This window comes from Microtus pennsylvanicus, chromosome 21, assembly GCF_037038515.1.
Source record: "Microtus pennsylvanicus isolate mMicPen1 chromosome 21, mMicPen1.hap1, whole genome shotgun sequence".
In the NCBI taxonomy this organism is placed as follows: Eukaryota; Metazoa; Chordata; class Mammalia; order Rodentia; family Cricetidae; genus Microtus; species Microtus pennsylvanicus.
This window is the reverse complement of record NC_134599.1, coordinates 1,255,279-1,270,966: the sequence shown is the minus strand read 5'-3', so window position 1 is coordinate 1,270,966 and position 15,688 is coordinate 1,255,279. Positions and strand designations below refer to the sequence as shown.

General features: G+C 52.7%; 1 protein-coding gene across 3 annotated transcripts; it reads left to right on the top strand.

Moving 5' to 3' along the window:
- The first annotated feature begins 614 nt into the window (after window positions 1-614).
- Znf467 (zinc finger protein 467) lies at window positions 615-8,698 on the top strand. 3 transcript variants are annotated; one of them, XM_075955755.1, is made up of 5 exons: window positions 615-1,224; window positions 3,095-3,169; window positions 3,618-3,892; window positions 4,468-4,581; window positions 6,860-8,698. In XM_075955755.1, exons 3-5 carry the CDS (start codon window positions 3,673-3,675, stop codon window positions 8,371-8,373), a joined length of 1,848 nt encoding a protein of 615 aa, XP_075811870.1. In that variant the 5' UTR covers window positions 615-1,224; window positions 3,095-3,169; window positions 3,618-3,672; the 3' UTR covers window positions 8,374-8,698. The 3 variants fall into 3 exon arrangements, with proteins under 3 accessions (XP_075811870.1, XP_075811868.1, XP_075811869.1); XM_075955753.1 differs by having other exon boundaries at window positions 635-1,224; window positions 3,779-3,892; XM_075955754.1 differs by lacking the exon at window positions 615-1,224 and adding an exon at window positions 1,472-1,592 and having other exon boundaries at window positions 3,779-3,892.
- The last annotated feature ends 6,990 nt before the right edge of the window (window positions 8,699-15,688 follow it).

The following is a 15,688-nucleotide window of genomic DNA, read 5'->3' as shown; positions in this document are numbered from 1 at the left end:
GTGTCACCAATCCTTGTGACAGGGTGCCATAGCAGGGGACTTTGTCCTGTCCACAAGGGCCATTCATTGGCCTCCTCTTCTCAGATTCTCTCCCAGCTCTGTTCTGCAACTTGGCTGACAAGGGAAGCTTGGACTAGGGAGAAACATAACTTGGGCAGGCAGGCGGAAGTGGGAGCCCATGGGAATTTGCAGAAAGATCACGGGGCATGAAATAGCCTCTTGAATTTTAGTTTCAGGATGGGAGAGGGGTGATCTCAGGAGTAGAGGTGGGTGGGTAAGGCCCAAGAGTACATGCACCCATGAGCAAAGACGGAAAGTGTTAGAGGTCTGGGGAGAGGGAGTCAAACCTAAGATTTTCTGCCCTTGGACCCCCTCCCGAGCCTCTGCCCCACCCGCCCCGCCCATCCTCACCCCCGCAGCCTGCCCAGCAATCTGTCGAGGACTCGGCTCAACTTCTCCCCATTTTGTACTTTGTTATCCTTCGCTCTCAGCCTGGTCCCTAGTCCTCAGCCCCCATCTCGGATCCCGTTCTCCGGTCAGGGTGGATCCTGGTGGAGTTTCCCTAGCCAGACAGTCTCCCGTGGGACCGCAGCTATACCACATACTCGGCTGGCACTGTCGATTTTGAAGACAGCAGTGCATACTCTACTCTCCTCCCCAAGAAGGCCCCCTCCTCTCCCAGCTTCCCCCAACTCTTCACCACCAGCACTCCGTTCGTTCGGCGCTCCACCTTTCCCCAGCTCCTCCCTCCTAGGCTGAGAGCACCCTCCCTCCTAGCCTGAGTGCCCTTCCTCCGTACCCTCCTCTTCTCCTTCTCTCCCCTCTTTCCTTCCCCGGTCCTAAGCTCCCGCTTTCCATCTCTCCCCTCCGGGCATCTTGCCTACAAACCGTCACCTGCACTTGAGCCTATTAGCGCACCCTTCCGAGAAGGGTCTCCTGAAGACCCCTGGCCCCTACCTCCTTAGCCGGGTAGCCCGGGACAGAGCTCCTGCTTCCAAGGTTCCTCCCCCATCACCCACAACGCTGCCCCACACCCTCTCCCTCCGCGTCTTTCCTTCCCCTCCCCGCGAAGTTTCAGGGCTGTCAGTCCCGGAGTCTTTCGGGCAGCCCGCACCCAAGCTGCAGGCAGCGGGCGCCATTGTGCATACGGCCGCCCGGGACCGGAGGCCCGAGCGCCTGGGTCCCCGAAACGGGCCACGGCACAGAGCCACAGGAGCCCGCCAGGTAAGGACACGGGAGGCTCCCGGGCAGGCGTCTCCGCCAGCCACCGAAAGGAGCTTGGCAGACGCAGCCGGCTCGCGGCAGGTGACAGCCCTGAGGGAAGGGGCGCGCAGGCGAGAGTGTGGGGGAAGGGCGGGGGTCAGAGGAAGGAGGGTCCAGGAGTGAGGGAGAGACTAGGGAACTGGAGGGGAGGGCAAGGACTATGGGAGCGGCCCCGTGGGAGCAGGTGGGAAGGGGGAGGGAGGGGCCTGCGTGGAGGATCCCGAGAAGGAGTAGGATTCCTCGGGATAGAGTGTAGGAGGGGTCCAGCGCGGAGGGGAAGGAAACGGGCGCAGGGGATGGGACCGCTCCGGAGCCAAGGACGCTGACAGGTGAGCCTAGTGCAGGGCAGAGGGCTGGGACCCGGAGTGACTCCCGGAGACCTAACGGGAACGGGGATTGGGTGGGGGAGTCTGGTCAGGAGGAAAACTCTGGAGAGGGTGAGAAGTCAGTAGGGAGCAGAAATGGGCACCGGGGCCAGCGAGAGGGGGGTGTGTTGGGAAGAAAGAGGGATGGGGAGGGGCAGAGCCAGGGTGTAGGTCCAGAAACCGAGAGGTTAGCTTGGATTCCCCTGGGGTGGGGGGCGTGAGACTGGAAGCTAGGGAGCAGACCAGGAGGGGGAGGGGAAGAACAAGGCTGGGGACCGGGAGGGGAGGGAAGCGGAGCCGGAGCTAGCAGGGTAGGCAAAGGGGGAAGGGAGGCGGGGGCCGCAGAGGGGAAGGAGAGCTGCAGGAGGGAGGGAAGCAGAGGGGAGGATGGTTGTGGGGGAGGGGGGAAACCGAGGAGAGGAAAGAAGGAAAAGAAACCCGAGTGGGGGAGGAGAGGGGAGGGGCAAGCGAGTGGGGGAGAGCAGCTGAGACGGGGAGGGCGGGAGTTGGGGGAGGAAGGAAAAGAGGAGGGGGAAGGAAGGGAGAGAGTGTGCAGCCCGGGAAGGGGGTGGTGCACCGAGAACTAGGCGGGCGGGCATAGGAGGAAGGGGGAGGGGAGCGCTGCCCAAGAGTGCTGGGGAGGGTCAAGGAAGGCGGTAGCTGCTGAGGGCCTATTCCAAGGGGGCCCCAAGGGGTTGACCCGGCGGGTGCGCGCAGGGGAGGAGCCAAGGGGGCGGGGCAGTAGGAGGAGCCCCAAAAGCCTGCCAGATTTGGTGGGGAGAGAGGGCGGAAGGCTGAGGGAGAGGGGAGGGGCAGAGGGAAGGCTGCCAGGGAGGGGGGAGGGGAGTCTGCTGAAGGAGGGGCAGAGAACCGGTTGGAGGAGGAGCAGGGAAGTGCAAAAATCGGGGAGTGTCCTGGCCTGGTGTGGGGGTGTCCTAGCCTAGTTAGTCCTATGGGGGTTGTGTGACTTTGAGGTAGGGGTTTAGGGAGGGGAGAGTCATTTATTACCTCTGCAAGGACTCTGTTCAACACCACCCCCAGTCACCCTAAAATGACACTACACCCCGAAGGTTAGCTTCTGTTTCACTAGCTCCTGCCGTGACGGCTAGAGGTTCCACGTGAAGTTTCCCACTCCTCACCTGGGTCTCCTACCCTCTATCCGGAGAATTAAGTGATCCCTGAACTTCCCCAGGCAAAGACAGTGGGTGATGAGTGCCTGCTGGTGGCCTTGGGGAGGGTTCTAGAGATTTGACTGTAGGTGGGGTCAGGAGGTGCATCTATAGCCAGTCGGGCGTTTGCAGACGGCTCCATGTCATTGGCTACCCATCTTAAGAAGTCTCTGCTCCAGATGCAGTTTGCCTTGAGGTCCTTCACCTGTACCTGGGACATCACTTTGGTGCTCTTAGGAATAGCTGAGACCTAGGCGAAGACCGTCAGGAAGATTCTGAACAAAGCTGTCTTTTTAGGGTCTGTGACCTGATTACCTAGGAGAGCCACTCCTGTGGCCATGAGAGAGACCCTGGAGGCCCTGAACTCCTTGGGTGAGTGAGGACAAAGGAACCAGGAGGGTGGGGGTTGCTAGGCATATGTTGTGTAAATGCTATCCTCAGGAGTTTACAACCCTGGGCTCTTGGGGGTCTGGAGAGGCAAATACCTTTTTAGGTAACCTTGTGTCTCTGTCCAAACTGTCTGAATTCATGGAATTCACTGAGCACTGGCGGCTAGAAACAACAAAAAACTTACTACATTTACGTATTTATTATGTTTATCTTTATTATGTGCACACGTGTGGAGGTGAGGACAGTTTTCAGAGTTTGTTGTGTCCTGCCATGTAGGCTTTGGAAACCAAGTGCAGATCGATAGCTTGGTGGCAATTACCTTTACCCACCAAGCCATTTCCCCAGCCCAGCACTGGAAATTAACTTTTTCTATTTCAAAATATTCTATTTTTCTTTCTCCTCCCCCCATCCTGCCCTGCCTCAATTAAAGGGGTTGAAGTTAATAACTGGCCAGGCTGCTGGGGAGCTTGGGCAGTCCTTTGTCCATGCAGACAACAGATATGCTCCTTCCCGTGCCAGCTGGGAAAATGCCCATCGATACCAGTTCAATACCAGAAGCTTCATTTGAACTCATCCCTCTGCCTATAACAGGATTCTCAGTGGGACAGCCAGAAATGGCTCCCCAAAGTGAGTCCAGCAATGGGTTCAATAATGCCCAGGGGAAGATGTCATCCAGGGAAGAGGGCACACGGCACTCATGCTCAGGTAAGTGGGGACAGTGGAGGTCTTGGGAAAGAATATTCTTTCTTCTACAAGCTTTTCTGGACATTTGGAACTCCTTAGGCACTAACTAGACCTGGGTGCCTCCCTCCATGGAGTTTAATCTGAGAGGGGGCAGCAGTCAGCCAGCAAGAAATGTAGACAAGGTAAAAGTTGTAAACTGGCTTAGAAGATAGAAGGGGCTGGAGGAGGGCTAAGGCAAAGTGAGGGGAACCTGGGTGGCTGCAGGTGGGATGAGACAGGAATGCCTAGGACTAGATCTAACCTGTGTTACCTTAGAAATGGGAGGCCTGACTGCTCGGGTCAAAGGTCTTTGCTTACTTTCACCTCTTCATAAAACACACAGTCCAGAAATTCCTCACGGTTGTGGCTCTTGTCCACTCTTAGTACCTGCTTTGGCCACTGGGAATTTGCCTTTGCAGGTATGGCATATGATAGGGTTCTTTAGCAGGGGTGGAAAAATGGGGGTGGGGGTTCAGGCTTGCTTCCTAGTCCCAATGGACTAGGAAGTCTTCTGTCTGATGTTTCGGGAGTCCTTGGAGTATCCTCTTCTCTTCCAGGGCATGAGACCCCTGGCCAGAAAGAAGGCATCCACACAGAACAAGCTGAAGCTCCTTGCATGGGCAGCCAGGCTTGTACCCCACAGAAGACTGAGCCTGCAGGCTCTGTCCCAGGTGAGTCTCCACGGTGCTCTAGAATCAGGCAAAGGGAAAAGGGACCATGCAGTTTCCAGAGCTTCTCTCGGAGATCGCTGTGCTCATCCAGGCCCTGTCCCCTCTCCTCTGTAGACTTTCAGAGCTCCAAAGGCGTTTCACATCTGGGGAAGCAGAATGGGAGCAGAAGATACCAACAAGTACATCTCACTTTAACCCACTTGTACAAGTCCCAGCTTCCCTCATCATCTCCCCCAGTTCATACACGCTGTTGCTCTCTTATATTTTAATCACCACAAAGATACAGGGCATTCATCAGCTTGTTCACTGCCTCTACGCTGCATGCTCCTCTTGCCAAACCTCTGCTGATCTTCATGGTACCAAGGTCCCAGTCTGTAGCCATTAACTCATCTCTTCCATCCCCCAGGCAGTCTCTCCACGGCTCTACCCATCACTTCTTCCATTCTTCACCACTTGCTTGAGCGGCATCACTTATCCAACAAGGATTCATTTAGTGCCTGCTGCAGAAAGATGTCGAGTGTAGCGGGAAAAGACAGGGCATCTAGCTGCACAGACGTGGGTTGCGCCCTTGCTCTGCCCTGACCTGTTGAATGTTCTTGGGGGTGGGGGGCATTACTGTGTTCGCTCCGGTGGTGGTTTGTTAGCCCATCATCAGGGTGACAGGAACGTCATGGCTGGTATGAAGCTTTATGACACTGTGCACACGCTGCCTCATCCATGGTTGGCCTCAAATAAATGGTTACCGAGCTGATGTTTGTCAGACACATAAAGACACTGTGTTATTCGACACAAAATTAGAATTCAAGATGTCTCCCATCCAGAAGCTAAGACATAGCTGGGTTGCTGTTACTATGAGGCAGAACAAATAATTAAAGCAACAATACATAACCACAAAATTTTTAATTAAGCACAGAAGCTAATATTAATGGGAATTACTATAGGAATTTATGGTAAAGGATCCCTATATGCCAGATGCATCAAAGCGTTGCTTTTTGTATACTGTGAGAGAAGCGAGGATTTCAGCTGGTGGGTGGGGGAGGGGAAGACGTTCTTGGAGGAGAAAGGACTTCCAGGCTGGAAGCAGGAAAGGTGATGTGTGACAGGTTGGAGAGCAGCATAGAAAGACAAAACCTCACACCTGGACAAGGTAGGTGTGCGGGTGCTCTGCAGCTAGAAGCTGTTGTGATTCTGGAGCAGCAGAGCGGCGTGGAGAAGAGAGAGGTGACATAAGACAGTGATTCGGAACCAGTGAGTTAGAAACCGGGAGTGAATGCAATCTGTGTGTAATATGATCAAGGCTCAGGCTATGACAGGCTTTCAGGGCCAGACAGCATTCAGATCATGTGGCTCACCGGCTCTCAGGCAAGAGTCACTGGGGCTGGTGGGGGAAGGAAGAGACCGGATTCCTCTGCACGCATGGATGCATTTTGTCAGAGTTCCCTAGGAACTTGAATCTGTCCTTGGGCTGAAGCTCCCCTTGAGGCCTGGAGCTCCCTCCGTGCTTCTCCCAGTAGCTGAACACTGACCAGTTCCCCCAGCCAGCAAACACCAGTCTGTCACCTCCTCCTTTCCTAGTGTCTTGTTCCTGTAAGCTCCAGCCGCTTTCATAATGGGACTTCTCAGTCCAGTAGATCAGGAGGAAGGGAGCTGAATAGTGGGTGCCAAAGGGAACGGAGCAGCACAGGGAGCGTTTGAGAAGGCAGAAGTGTGTGTGTGTGTGTGTGTGTGTGTGTGTGTGTGTGTGTGTGTGTTAGGGTGCCTGGTGCTTAGGGAGGAAGCTAAGGGGGAGGTACCCAGGTTCCTTGGCCATCCTACCTCCTAAGGTTAAAGTTAGCTGGGGAGGAGGCCTTTGAAGGGCAGGTGTTTGGTTGTTACCAAACTATAGCCAGTTTGAAGGACACTCAAGAAGGGCGGCTGAGCTGGGGATGAGAAACTACTTCCAGAAAACCTGCCAGCCAGGATGATGGGGGCAGCCTCTGGGTGATGGAAGCTCAGAGAAAGATTGGGACAGAAGTGGGCAGCAGTCCAGTGGAGCAAGGGAAAGTCTACTAAGATTCAAGGAAAAGTTCCTGAGTGGGGGAACTGGCCAGCCTGAGAGAAAGGCCCCAAGAGGGGCAGTGTTGGCCAGCAGCATTGGTTGAAGAGGGAACAGAAGGAGGACTTTGGGGCTTACTGATTCCCAGGAACTTTGTGTGGGGTACATAGAGGAGCCAGACTGCAGGGAAGTGAATGTGCCCGTGGATGGGCTTTCCAACAATTTTTTTTAATGATTTCTCAGGGGAGGAATGGATGATTCGGAAGGTGAAGGTTGAAGATGAGGATCAGGAGGCAGAGGAGGAGGTGGAATGGCCCCAGCATCTCTCCTTCCTTCCCAGTCCTTTTCCTGCTCCTGACTTGGGTCACCTGACTGTTGCATACAAACTGGAGCCGGGGACTCCGGGATCTCTAGGTGGGCTCGCGCTGTCAGGGTGGGCTCCGATCCCTGAGAAGCCTTATGGCTGCGAGGAATGTGAGCGGCGTTTCCGGGATCAGCTAACTCTGCGGCTGCATCAGAGGTTGCACAGGGGCGAGGGTCCCTGTGCCTGCCCGGACTGTGGCCGCAGTTTCACGCAGCGCGCCCATATGCTGCTGCACCAACGCAGCCACCGCGGTGAACGTCCCTTCCCTTGTTCTGAGTGCGATAAGCGTTTCAGCAAGAAGGCGCACCTAACCCGCCACCTCCGCACACACACCGGCGAGCGGCCTTACCCATGCGCCGAGTGTGGCAAACGCTTCAGCCAGAAGATCCACCTAGGTTCTCACCAGAAGACCCACACCGGAGAGCGGCCCTTTCCCTGCACCGAATGTGAGAAGCGTTTCCGCAAGAAGACACACCTGATCCGCCACCAGCGCATCCATACTGGCGAGAGGCCCTACCAATGCACCCAGTGCACACGCAGCTTCACACATAAGCAACACCTGGTGCGGCACCAGAGGGTGCACGACGCTGCTAGCCGCACCCGGTCCTCTACCGACGCTCCTGCCTCACCCCATTCACCCTCCTCGTCCCCTCCTGGGCCTAAGCCTTTCGCTTGCTCCCACTGTGGCTTGAGCTTTGGCTGGAAAAAGAACCTTGCTACGCACCAGAGTTTGCATCTCACCGAGGGTCGCCCTTTTGGGTGCGATGAATGTGCACTGGGCACCACCGTAGACTCCGCCGCCACAGAACCCTCAGCCTGCGCTCCCCACGCTCCTGACTATGGCCAGGGTTCGGGGCCTGCGACACCCCAGCGCACCACCCCCGGTGAGCGCTCCTTCTTCTGCCCCGACTGTGGGCGCGGCTTTGCTCACGGGCAGCACCTAGCCCGCCACCGGCGTGTACACACCGGGGAAAGGCCCTTCGCTTGTGCGCAGTGTGGCCGCCGCTTCGGCTCGCGGCCCAATCTGGTCGCCCACTCCCGGGCCCACAGTGGCGCCAGACCTTTTGCCTGTGCGCAGTGTGGCCGCCGCTTCAGTCGCAAATCTCACCTAGGTCGCCACCAAGCAGTGCACACAGGCAGTCGCCCCCACGCTTGTGCTGTCTGTGCCCGCTGCTTCAGCTCCAAAACCAACCTGGTCCGCCACCAGGCAATCCATACCGGCTCCCGCCCCTTCTCCTGCCCGCAGTGCGCCAAAAGTTTCAGCCGCAAGACCCATCTTGTGAGGCACCAACGTATCCATGGCGAAGTGACCCTCCCAACCTCGACCTCGAACCTTTCGGCTCCAGTTTGGCCCAATTCCTCTGAGGTTGTGCCACCTCCAATCTTCTTCTAAGCGAAGTTCAGACCCTCATCCTTCCTTTCCTAACAGATTTGGGAGACTCATTCCTGGAGACTTCGTGGGCTTTCAACTTAGGTTTCTGCTGAAGTACCAGGAGACGTTCCATTGTCCTTTCCATAAAGTTGAGAAATCCGAAAAGCATACTTAGCTCTTGACAGCCGTGACAGTGAACATGCAGAGATTTCCATGCATTGGAAATCGGGAGTTTTGGGGGATCAATTAGACCAGGGGGAGACTGAGCAGGATATTTCTTTCTACCTAAAGGGAAAGAACAGTTATTTATGTACTTGAAGTTCATTAAAGTTCAAATTTGAAGTTCTGGGACTGTTAACTGAACCAGGGGTGGGAAGCCTGACTGGTCCACTTACTGCCATCTCCATCCACAGGAAAAGACCCTCCCTGTCATCCCAGGGAAGTTAAGCTTAACTAGCTGGTCTTCCCAACCAATATGTAATATGCGCAGATGCCAAACAACTACCCTGGTTCCCTGCGCGGGGCTTACTTGTGTCTGCGTGTGTGTGCATGCTGGCGCGCTCAGGAGTTTGACAGGAAGAAGTGGGGACTAGTAGAGGTAGAGAGGGCAGCCTGCTTCATGCCTGTTTCTGTGGGCCCAGCATTATCACTGTCGGTCCTGGGACTCCGTGCTCCCTGTTTGCAGCCCTTTGAGGGGCTTCAAGTGTCCTCACCTGTACCTGTCTAGTAGGTAGGAAAAGAGGCCGTACTTGAACGGGTCATAAAGGTTGTTTCTATATCACACTTTCAGTGCTGCTGGTGAGGGGGGCTTGAGCCTGGAGGCCTGCAACTGGACACACCCAAGTGGGGCAGACAGAAGCCCTGGGACTGGCTGACTGGCAGTGAGGGGAGTAGCGGGGGGGTGGGGGGGTGGGGTGGAGGGGTAAGTTTGGAGAGAACGATTTTGGATTTGACCTCTCCTGCCTCATGGGGGACTTAGAAGGAATTGATTGCTCTTCTAGAACTCCAGTTTCTCATTAAAATAAGAGTTAGTGTTGACCAGGGCCGAGACCCCTTTCTATCCTATTAGTGGATGACTAACACACCCCAGCAGCTGTCTCCTGGATGCTAAGCGCCAGGACTGATAGGGACTAATAGGGAGCCACTGACATAGGGATCCTTTCATTGGAGCTTACCCGGGTTTCGTGTCTGCATTGCTGTTGCGGTGATAGAACACTGACCAAAAAGCACCCTGGGCAGGAAAGGGTTACTTGTCTTACATGTTCATGTCACAGTTCATCATTCAGGGAGGTCAAGGCAGGAACTGAAGCAGAGACCAAGGAGGAACACTGTGTTGGCCTGTTCTCATTGACTTGCTGAGCTCGCTTTCTTAAAATGCCACCTAGGGGTGGCCCTCCCCATCAATTGTTAATCAAGAAAATGCCCACAGACTTACCTACAGGCCAGTCTGATGGAGGCATCTTCTCAATTGAGGTTCCCCTTCCCAGATGATTCTAGCTGTGTCAAGTTGGCAACCAAACCAAAACTAAAACCTAACCAGCACAGTGGGCCACTTGAAGGCAGAAAAAGAACCCAGAAGTCCAAGAATAGTCAAGGAGGCTAACAGAATGCCACTTCTAAAGTCATGCCTGAAGAAATGGCGCAGGAAGCATGGGTGGGAGGCTGGATTGGAAGTAGAAGACTTAGAATCAGTCCAACCCAAGACCCAGAGAACCGCAGTGCTCAATACAAGGGAAGAGGAGCTAGGGGTGGCCTGAGAACCAGAAGGATCATTAGCACTCCGTGATACACAGTTCACACTGTATCTAAGGGGATGGGGGCAGCAGGTTTTAGACAGGGTGGAAACATGGCCATGTTTACACTCCTGCACTTTGGAAGATGTTAGCTGCAGAGGGCATGGCTGGAGATTTATGGATCAGCCACCCGTCTGCCACATGATGGGGACCTTGGACCACGAATATTCAGAGGAGATGGTGAAGTGTTGAATTCAAGAAACACTAGGCCGATAATACAGGACTTGCACAAACAATTGGGAAGAAACTGAGAGAAAACTGTAAAGACTGGGGTGAGGAGGGGTACCCAGAATGGAAAGGAGGACTCAGAGGGGGTAGCGGGGATGCATGGACAGCAGTTCTAGGGTGGAGGAAGCAACTAAAGGCTAGAGGAGAAGAGCACAGGGACCCAGAATCCTAGGCAGTGGTATGCAGCGTCCCAGTGGTTGGGTGAGCTCCAGTTGCAAAGGTAAGTCATGGAAGTGAAGTCCAGAACAGGCATTAGAGAAGGAGACCTGGACACAGGTGAGGGAGCGTGGGATTCCACCGGGAAGTCTCTCTTGCTGTAAGGCTGAGGTCATGAATATATGCAAGGTTTTGTTTCCTGGCTAAGAATGAGTAGGTGGCTGTTGATTAATGTGGGGGTGACTATAAAATAGCAATAGCTATTGGAATGCCCACCACTCTCCCAGTCCAAAGTCCAGCTCAGCTTCTCCCTGAAGCTGCCCACCTGGCCTCTGGAGTGCTGAGCTTGTAGGATTTTCCCAAAGGCGATTGCATAGACTGTTCGATTCACACACACGGAGTGCAGTGTTATCCCACGGCTTCCCCCGTTCTCCAAACATTCTGGGATTCTTGTGTAACAACAGCTTTTTGATCCTTAGGCATGTTTGATGAGCACTACCATGTGCCAGGCATTTCTGGGATTTCACATTCTCGTCAAGATTCACCATCCAGCAAATCTTTGTCCTTTGGACTTGTTTGCAATGAGCTGAAAGTCATTTCGTGTCAAGCCTGGTGATCAAAAGACAAGCGCTCAAAAACAAGGGAGCGAGACTGATGGTACAGGGCTGTCAACCCAGCCACTGGGGTTGGGGCAGGAAAATCAGAAGAGCAAGGCTTACCCAGGCTACAGAGTGACTTCAAGGTCAGCCTGGAGAACCCAGGGGAACAAGGGGGTGGCGGGGGGGGGGAGTGGGGACTGGCAAGAAGACTCAGCCAGTAAAGATGCCCACTGCCACATTTACACTTAATCCCAGGGACCCAGGTGGCAGAAGGAGGGAACTGACTCCTGCAAGTTATCCACTGACCCTCACACACGGGTTACGGCATGGGTATGTGTGTGCACACTAAGTAAAGAAAAAGAATTTTAAAAAGGAAAGTTGTGGGTTTGCAGCTTGGTGGCAAGGCACTTGTCTGGATGTACAAGGCTCTGTGTTCAGTTCCCATCCCTCCTCTGCCCAAGGCTGGGGCTTTTGGCTTTGTTGCAAGGAGGAGCTAAAGACTCAGCAGTGTTCTTACTAAAATGAAGACACACTCCTGTGTTTCTCCAGGTGGGACCCCAGGTGTGCGCCATCCTTGGTACCGGTATTCAAAAACAAGAAGTAAAACACAAATTATATGCATGTATTTATGTGTGCATATTTCATCTATAATGGAATGTTTTGTTAATTAGCCAAAATGCATTTGATCTCCTCCAAATCTTTTTTTAAGAAAACTAATTCTTTATTGATTCTTTGAAAACTTCTAGTCTCCTCCAAATCTTGTTGCACAGAAAGATTGTTGTGAACAGATATGAAGCAGGAATTGTGTAGTCTTTGTACCTAATACAGACATGTATAGATCGTACCACCTGACTGTGAGGAACTTGGAGTCTGGCTGGAGATGGAACATCAACTTCCCACAAACTCTGTGAGCTTCTGCTGTTGCCTTTTCATTTGGAGGAGGAGGAGGAGCCAGGGAAAGAGCTGGCATGTTGTTTTCAGCAAAACTGCGGCCCTCGCACTGCTTTGCCTTGGCAGCTGTTCAGATGCCCGGAACGCTGATTCTCTCTTCTTTCCTTGTTCTCTTCGACATGTCACCGTGCTTGGGAAACCAATCAGAGATGAAGAGACTGTTTGGCAGGGGCGGAAGAACGCGAGCGGACTTTAGCAGCACCGACTCTAGGCTCTAGTGAAATCTGCCAATCATGACCCCTACCGTACAGGAATCTTGCTTGTGTAGGAGTCTCTGGTGTCTCTGTCTGCAGGAGTGGACACGGAGAGCTGCTGGTCAGAGAGATCTGCCAAACGTGCCTGCAAATCTCAAGTCAGAGAGAGTCTAGGTGTGTCTCTGACCAGCTCAGACAAGCAGGTAGAGAGACTCTGGCATTTTAATCCTCTGAACTTGTAAATCCTATGTAAACATTGTAGGAAACAGAGCACAAGCCCTCGATTTCGTGAGTTTGATTCTTCAGATGTAAGACAAGCTATGTCCCTCCTGTGGTGGCCCTTAAAGCGGAGTGCTCTGGGAGACAGTAAAGAATTAAGAGTCATGGCCCCAGATTCACGAACTTAAACCTGAGCGTGAAGAGAAAGCGTAAGCTTCACAGCAAGTGCACCGTGTGTGGCTGTGCAGGCACAGATAGGGCAGGGTGTAGGCTGGAGCAGTCGGGTGTTTCTGGAGGGAAGTGTGCCCTGGGTAGGTTAAGAAGATGTTTGGGACTGCAAGCAGGAGGCAGAGGACGTTGGATCAATGCCACAACCCCATAGTGTAGGGGCTTGGGCCACAGGAGGCCAGCTTTATATAACTCTAGGCAGTGATGAGAACTGGTTACCTTCTCAGGGTCAGTTCGGAGAAATCCCACCTCTGCTGCAAGGAGTGATGTCTGAGTTAATAGATATTGTCCTAGGGTTTCTGTTGTTATGACGAAACGCCATGGCCAAAACAAGCTGGGGAGGAAAAGGTATTTGGCTTACAGTTCCAAAGCACTGTTCATCACCAAAGGAAGTCAGAACAGGAACTCAAACAAGGCAAGATCCTGGAGGCAGGAGCTGATGCAGTGGCCATGGAGGATGCTCCTTACTGGCTTGGTCCTCATAGCTTACTCAGCCTGCTTCTTATGGAACCCAGGACCACCAGCCCAGGGACTGTACCAACCACGCTGGACTGGACCCTCCTCTATTCTTATCACTGGGATTTGATTCTACTGCATGGACTGGCTTTTTGGGAGCCTAGTCTGTTTGGATGCATACCTTCCTAGACCTGGATGGAGTGGGGAGGGCCTTGGACTTCCCACAGGGCAGGGCACCCTGACTTCTCTTAGGACCAGATGGAGAGAAGGAAGGGAGAGTGGGGGGAGTGAGAGGGAAATGGGAGGAGGTGGAAATTTTTAATAAATAAATAAATTTAAAAAAAAGAAAATGCCTTACATGCAGATCTTACGGAGGCATTGTCTCCACTAATTAAGAAAATGCCTCCATAAGATCCAGCTGTAAGGCATTTTCTCAATTGAGGCCCCCTCCTCCCAGATGACTCCAGCTTGTATCAAGTTGATGTAAAACAAGACAGCACAGATATGGTACTAATTACTAACAGTTTCTCATTATATAAACGTCATATCATACTCACATACATGCAGTCACTAGTGTTGATTGAGAAAACTGAAACTCGGCCCATGGAGCTCCGGCTGATAACCAACATTCTACTTCCTCTCTGAATTTGACCATTAGCACTTTCCTGTAAGTTGGAGTGTATAATATTCGGTCTTATTTCTCTTAGTAAAAAATCTTCAAGGTCCATCCATATGGTAGTAGGCACCAGAATTTCTCTTTTTAATTCCTTTTCTTTAAAAAAATTGCATGAATTGTGTGTGTATGCATATCTGTGCATGTGTGTGTGTGTGTGCATATGTGTGTGTGTCTGTGCATGTATGTGTGTGTGTGTCACAACACACATGTGGAGATGAGAGGACAACTTTAAGGAGTTCCTTCTTTCCTTCTACCGTGCAGGTCTCGAGTGTCACACAGCAAGTACCTAACCCACTGGGCCATCTCTCAGACACAGCATTCCTTTATTTTTATATTTTTTTTATTTTAGTCTTTTAATTAGGGCTTGAATTCAGTTTTCTTCCTTTTAAAGGCTGAGTAATACTCCATTGTGTGTCTACAGTTTTTCTTTCTCTATTCGTCTCAAGGGTACAGGTTGCTTCTGCCCAATGGCTTTTGTGAATGATGCTGTAGCACTGTCACATTCCTGGACTCTAAGCTCAGACCCATAGACGGACCTAGCAGGTGAATGTGTAAGACATGCGTGTGCAAGGTGTCTGAGGAGAAGAATAAGGAGAGATGGGCTCTGTCTGGATGGTCAGGAGGCATCTCTGAGAAGACAAAACAAATTGGCAGGAATGTTAGTGTTGTGGCCTGGGCTCCAGGCCGTCCAGGCAGCGTGGGTCACACACCCAAGGCATTCACAGTCTGTCTCCTGGGAAAGAAGAGGAGAGCATCCTCCCCTATGACCATGACTGAAAACAGTGCCGTAGCAAAGAAAGCATAAAGCATTTCTCAGTTACAAAATTCCCTCTCCAGGAGCGACTCTCACTTTCGGAGACATGCTAAGACACAGGCCTGGAGTCTGTGACAAGGTGAGTCTGTGACAAGGTGAGGGTGACAGACACAATTTAAAACAATCAGAAATGAACAGGCTGGGTAAAGCCCTGTTTTCATGGAAACTGTATTCTGCGACATGCTGAATAGAGGCACTTGGGATGGGGAAGAAGTGTCCCAGCAGGTGCTGCAAAGGGGAAGCCAGCGGTGCAGCAGGCAAGACTCAGAGAACCTGTGAGGGTAGGGGATGCGAAGCTTGCATGATCTTGAAATGTGCTCCCACAACAGGTGGTGGAGACCCCCCAGGGAGAGACGCTTTGCATCAGACGAAGGTGATACTATAGGCCCGATACCTAGCCTGAGTTGCTGAGAATCGCCTGGAAGTTTGCCTTCTTCTGCACCTATCGCCCAGGTGCCCCTTCACCAAAGGTGCCGCATTCCTTTTCTGGAGTCTTCTTAGCAAAGTACCAGGGTTGGGCGGGGGGGCGCTCCAAATGACAAAAGCAGCTCCTGTTCTGTCATTGGATGAGAGGTTGGAAGACTTGAGGCCATATGCTGGCAGGACCTCAAGTCCTTGGCTTGTTGTGGAGAACGAGGACTCTGCTACGCCTTTAGCCTGTCGCATCTTCACTGGTGGCTGCTTCTCCATCTCCCCTTCTGACCGCAAACGACTTCCCCAGCCGTCATTCTGTGGCCATCTGTGTCTTCTCTTCTTAAGGACACAGGTCCTATTGGATTATACCCAATCTAATGACTTCATCTTAATTTGATTACCTTTGCAAAGACACTATTTCCAGATGCATGGCCCAGGGCTGTAGGAGGGGCTTGAAATGAAGGTTCCAGGTGCCTGGAGGCTGGGAGCTGACTCTGGAGGTCATATCACTCCAAGCAGCTGCGAGACAGAACTATATTTTTGCCTGTACAAGTGATTTTGGTTGTTTTGTCTTTGAGAAAGTTTCTCACTATGTAGACCAGGCTGTC